Source organism: Triticum dicoccoides, chromosome 5A, assembly GCF_002162155.2.
Source record: "Triticum dicoccoides isolate Atlit2015 ecotype Zavitan chromosome 5A, WEW_v2.0, whole genome shotgun sequence".
NCBI lineage: Eukaryota > Viridiplantae > Streptophyta > Magnoliopsida > Poales > Poaceae > Triticum > Triticum dicoccoides.
Window position 1 is genome coordinate 434975561 of NC_041388.1, and position 4780 is coordinate 434980340.

Genomic DNA, 4780 nt, shown 5'->3' on the forward strand with positions numbered 1-4780 from the left:
ATAATCATTTGTTTTGTGTGCTCGTACCACTCATGGAGCGACGAGGCTGTCAATATCATCCATGCATGCTAAGTGGGTTATTCTCATAATGGGTGTTTATTCACTTGTCTTTGCATGAGAGAGGCTGGTAATTTGGATGGCCAATCCCTTAAATAAGAAAATAAAGAAAGATATAATAAAATAAACTCCCACTGGAAACTTGATTGCCTGGAGGTCACACGTAAATTCGTCTAGCCATGACTTGTGTTTGTATGGATGAGGGGGAGCAAGCTTTTCATTTCCGGATGGGAACCGACAATAATGTGTTTAGCATGGAAGATATTGAAATGCTTAGTCGTGACGTTGACAGGAAAAGCACACCACTCAAAATGTATTCATCGCTATTTTAAGCAACGAGCTCTCGCACCTCTTCAAATCCATGTTTCCCTCTGCGAACGGCTTATCTTTTTCTTTTTCTGTTAATTTTATTTTGTTGAGTCAATTTATTATTTCAACATATTCTTTAGTTGGCAAGCATCATGTGGTGGAGAAAAATATAGACATATATATCCATTCAAATATGTTTGATCATGAATTATTATTGTTGACAATTATCTCTATGATAAATAAGTTGGGAGGCGAAACATTAAGCCATATCTTTCTCCGTGTTCGATGCATACTATTTGTTCTAAATATATGATTTGAGTACTAGTACTACAAGAAATATGTCAACTTGCGACCATCATTATTGGTCGCTGAAAGGTCATTGTTTTTCATTTGCGACCTTTTTGTGACTGAAAATAGATGGTCAAAAGTTGGTGGTCGTAAAGTGAAATTAACGACCTTCTTTGTGATACGTAAAAGGTCGTTGGTTCCACGACCAAATTTTTGGTCACTGTCAGCCTACTCGGGCCACGTAGGATCCAGTGTGGCAAGCTGACGTGGATAAGAATCAGCCCAGTCCAATTGGGTGTCTATATGGGCCGAGCCCATTAATTCAGACTTTTTAATATATATTTTTTCTGTTGATTTTCGCTAGCTACATGGGCCTGGCCCAACAATTTGGCATTTTATATTCTAGAATGCAGCCTTTTATAGTCTACTGATTTTCTTTTTTTCAGCCATTTTATTTTGCAGCAGGTCCCACTTGTCATGCTTAGCTCAAAATTGGTCCCACACATTAGAAATTTCGAAATTTGTCAAACAACCATTATAACTTGAACCCACTTGTCAGGTTTCCATTTCACGAGTATTCAAATCACATACACAATCATTTTTCAAACAGACCAGAGAGCAAATGAAATTGATCCAAAACAATACTACATTAATCTATTACAATCGTTGCAGTATATTACAACCGAGATATGCCTACTACTGCCTACAATCACAACACATAATATGCTACTCTTTGCTGATATGCTTCACAGCTTCGGACATGGATTCGCACTTCACCTGTGCAAAAAATAAGAATGGACATATAAGAATAAGAGTAGGTACAGAACATCAAACAGTAGCCAATGAGGGATCCAATAACTTATAATCAAGAATTGACAGCAAATGCCATGTACATAAATAGTATGACTAACACTAACCAGTATGCGTCCATGGAGATTTTTTTGGTATATAATATACTGACATGTGCAACTCTCTAAATTGATCATAGAATGAAAAGAAATGTAAGAACGAGTTTCAGAATCCAGACATGTCAAATTTTGAGCACCAGCAGAATAGATCTAACAAACCAGACCATGATCATCATGCATCAGGATTTATGGTTCTAGCAAAACAGTAAAGAGATGGACATACACGCATCAAGCATACCAGCTATTACAATAAGAGGTCCAAATGCTCCATGAACTGCACTTCGGCAATCGTGCACTAGCTAGGGATTGAGGAGGATGAGCATGTTGTATCCATTGTACATGGGTCATGTTTAGCTACACAATTAGCTAATATGTCAACATTTAGTTACCATGAACATAAAAACAACAAACTCGGATAAGCATTAGCAGTGTAGTACATAATGTATCACTATAGCTTTGGGAAATAGTTAAGTCTTGTGGGTATCTAGTTTACTTGCATATGGCCAACACTAACCAGTATGAGTTCGTTCAATAACTAAAAACTACTCAGTAGCTGACAATGTATAGTTTACACATATAAATCGAAGATTCAGCAAAGGCATGTTGATAAAACAGTGAAAACAATGGTATCTGGTATACTGCCATGCATGAGCACTTAATATTTAATCATCATCACAGCAACCTATAACCAGCTATGCTCATTGTTACAAATCTATGCATAGTTCAAAAAAATGACCTGATCTACTTCAAATCTATGCAGACTTCAAATCTACTTCAAGTTTTGACACACAACATAGAAGTAATTCACCATAGAGAGCATATAAATGGGCATGGGGATCTGAGACTCAACGATGACAGCAAACTAAAATCTCGGCCCAGTAATTAATGCCGGAGCCAATCGGACAGGCAAAAATTGTGGCGAGTAGGCTGAGATCGCCCCTAGAAAATTCAATTTTTTGTAGGTTTCCAGAATCCAGGAAGAACCCATCAATTCTACGCCGAAGCAGGAGATGTGCAGGCAGATCAAATAGTAGATTTGAGCAACAGTACATATTTCCCTAAACCTAAAATTTCCATAGTGCGTAAATCATGCCACTGGTCAGAGCACAACGGGGCTGTTTGGTTCGTGCCCCAACTTGCCCAAACACACTCAACACCACAATCACAAGTCCAACGCCACCAGAGGCGCCACAGAGGGATAAAGCTCACCTAGGCAGTTTGTAGCCGAGGCAGAAGCACAGCCGGCCGCAGCTGCAACAGAGTTGAAAGGGATGGCAGCGTGCTTCTTGAGGAACTTGTACATCTCCACCACCGTCCGGTCCCCCACAAAAGTTATCTGCAAAGAGTTTATTCAGCCAAAAGAAAGAAAACAAATTGAATTAGTAAATGCCAATGCAACATTAACAGTAAAAATTCTCAGGTTGCACAATTGACTAATGCCCCATGATGCCCATTCCAGCTCAACCCATGAGGCCATGAGCTTAGCTAGTTGTCTACTGAATTTACTACCATGAATAACCAACTGCTGGATTAAAATTACTTTCAGATTGTGCAGAACACGCTATGCACACTAACATACTGCAAACAAAACACTGTCATGCATTTACTGGACTATGATCAGGTGCAAGTTGATGAGAATCATCATGCTGAAACTGATACAACCACATCATATCCTTCTAGCGTTGCTCCTGCTAATAAAGAGGCTATTATTATTCTAGGGCCGCTGTATTCATCTCTAGGGCACAACAAAAGCAAGCCAAAGAGGTAAACTTCAGTCCCATTACAGAATGCAAATTCCATACTACAAACAGTACAGTGATTATCATAGCATAAACTCTATTGTCTGAACAAACATTTTAACTCCCACTGCGCTAGAGATAAGATGACATTTTGGATCAATCAGAAAAAGGTAATGCATTCATCAATAAAAAATGGCAGCAAAAGCAAGCCTAAGAACCAAACTTCACACTGAGTTTCCAATCCAAAACCTTACACTACAGACTGGACTATTACATCGACCATCCGACCATTCAGAGCCAGAAGAAAGCAACATAGCTGAGACCTTGTCCTCCCACCAGTAGATGAACATGAGGTTGGCCCCCTGCTTGTCCATCTTGTAGAGCAAGTACCAGCGCTCGGCCACCTTCGATCTGAGCGCTCCAACCCCGGTCGCCAGCACGACACCTGCAGGCAAGGCAGTAAGCTATGGATCACAACAATATGCATCGGATGGCAACAATAACATCAACAAGTACAAATAGCAGCATCTCAATCACTCTATAATCAATCAGTAAGCACAAATAGCAGCAGCAAGAATTCTCTCAATCACAGACTACACTAATCAGCACCCCTCTCTCTCAATCTATCTCCAGCAGATGAAATAGCAATCTCTCACTCATCCCAGCCCGAGCCTCTCCCACCTCTCTCTCAACCTCATATCACCCGAACTCGTGAAGCATCTCTCACCTGAACTCGTATATGGGACATATATAATTTAGGAGAGCCACGACTCTGTCAAATTTCAATCTTATACTGCATTCGATCTAAACTAGAGACAAAAACCAACAAGTTCGTTTGACCCGCCAGGATATACTACCCAAAATTCTGGTCCCGCACAGACCATCACCAAACAGTTCCGATCAATCGAACTCCGAGCGAAACAATAAACAGATGACGCGCGAGCGTGAGAGGGGATCGGTCATTGGCGCATACCCTGGAGGACGTAGGCAGAGCAGAGGAGGGAGCAGCAGCTAGGAGGAGGAGGCAGAGCAGAGGAGGGAGCAGCAACTAGGAGGAGGACGCAGAGAAGAGGAGGGAGCAACAACAGCACTGGAGCAACCTGCACACAAAACAAACAAACAAACACAGGAATCAGAAGTGAGGAGAAGAAGAAACAGACAAGAGAACGGATTCATGCCTTACGCACCCACCATGGTCAGAGATCCGCGATCGCTGTGGTCGGGCTTGCCGGAGATGGCCGGCTGTCGGCTCGCGTTCGCCATGGACGTCTCCGCCACCGCACTGTCGTCTCCCCGTCCCCATCCATCCATTGGTGGGTGGGTGAAGGGCTAGGGTTTCGGGCCTCATCCGCCCATGGGTCGGACAGACTTGAGGGAGGGAGGGAGGGAGGTCGCGGTGGTGATGGGGTTGGGGGAGACGGTCGCCGGTGGGGGTGGGGGTGGGTGTCGGCGGTGGGATTGGAGATGAATCGGGGGTGG

General features: G+C 42.6%; 1 protein-coding gene across 3 annotated transcripts; it reads right to left on the reverse strand.

The window, feature by feature from the left end:
* Nucleotides 1–1196: 1196 nt before the first annotated feature.
* Nucleotides 1197–4774, reverse strand: LOC119302136. Of its 3 annotated transcripts, XR_005147366.1 has the most exons (6): nucleotides 4493–4774; nucleotides 4275–4401; nucleotides 3625–3746; nucleotides 2772–2898; nucleotides 1801–1916; nucleotides 1197–1431 (listed from the first exon to the last, which is right to left on the reverse strand). XR_005147366.1 is itself a non-coding variant. In XM_037579168.1 (5 exons), the coding sequence occupies exons 1-5, from the start codon at nucleotides 4610–4612 to the stop codon at nucleotides 1364–1366; spliced, it is 564 nt and encodes a 187-aa protein (XP_037435065.1). In that variant the 5' UTR covers nucleotides 4613–4774; the 3' UTR covers nucleotides 1197–1363. The 3 variants fall into 3 exon arrangements, 2 of the variants coding, with proteins under 2 accessions (XP_037435065.1, XP_037435066.1); XM_037579168.1 differs by lacking the exon at nucleotides 1801–1916; XM_037579169.1 differs by having other exon boundaries at nucleotides 1197–1916.
* Between the last annotated feature and the right edge of the window lie 6 nt (nucleotides 4775–4780).

Coding starts and splice junctions, on each gene's coding strand:
- LOC119302136 (XM_037579168.1), bottom strand. CDS start 4,612: ATGGATGGATGGGGACGGGGAGACGACAGTGCGGTGGCGGAGACGTCC. Junction 3,747..4,274: donor CTCTGCCTACGTCCTCCAGG/GTATGCGCCAAT, acceptor CCTTGCCTGCAG/GTGTCGTGCTGGCGACCGGG. Junction 1,432..2,771: donor CTCGGCTACAAACTGCCTAG/GTGAGCTTTATC, acceptor TTTTTTGCACAG/GTGAAGTGCGAATCCATGTC.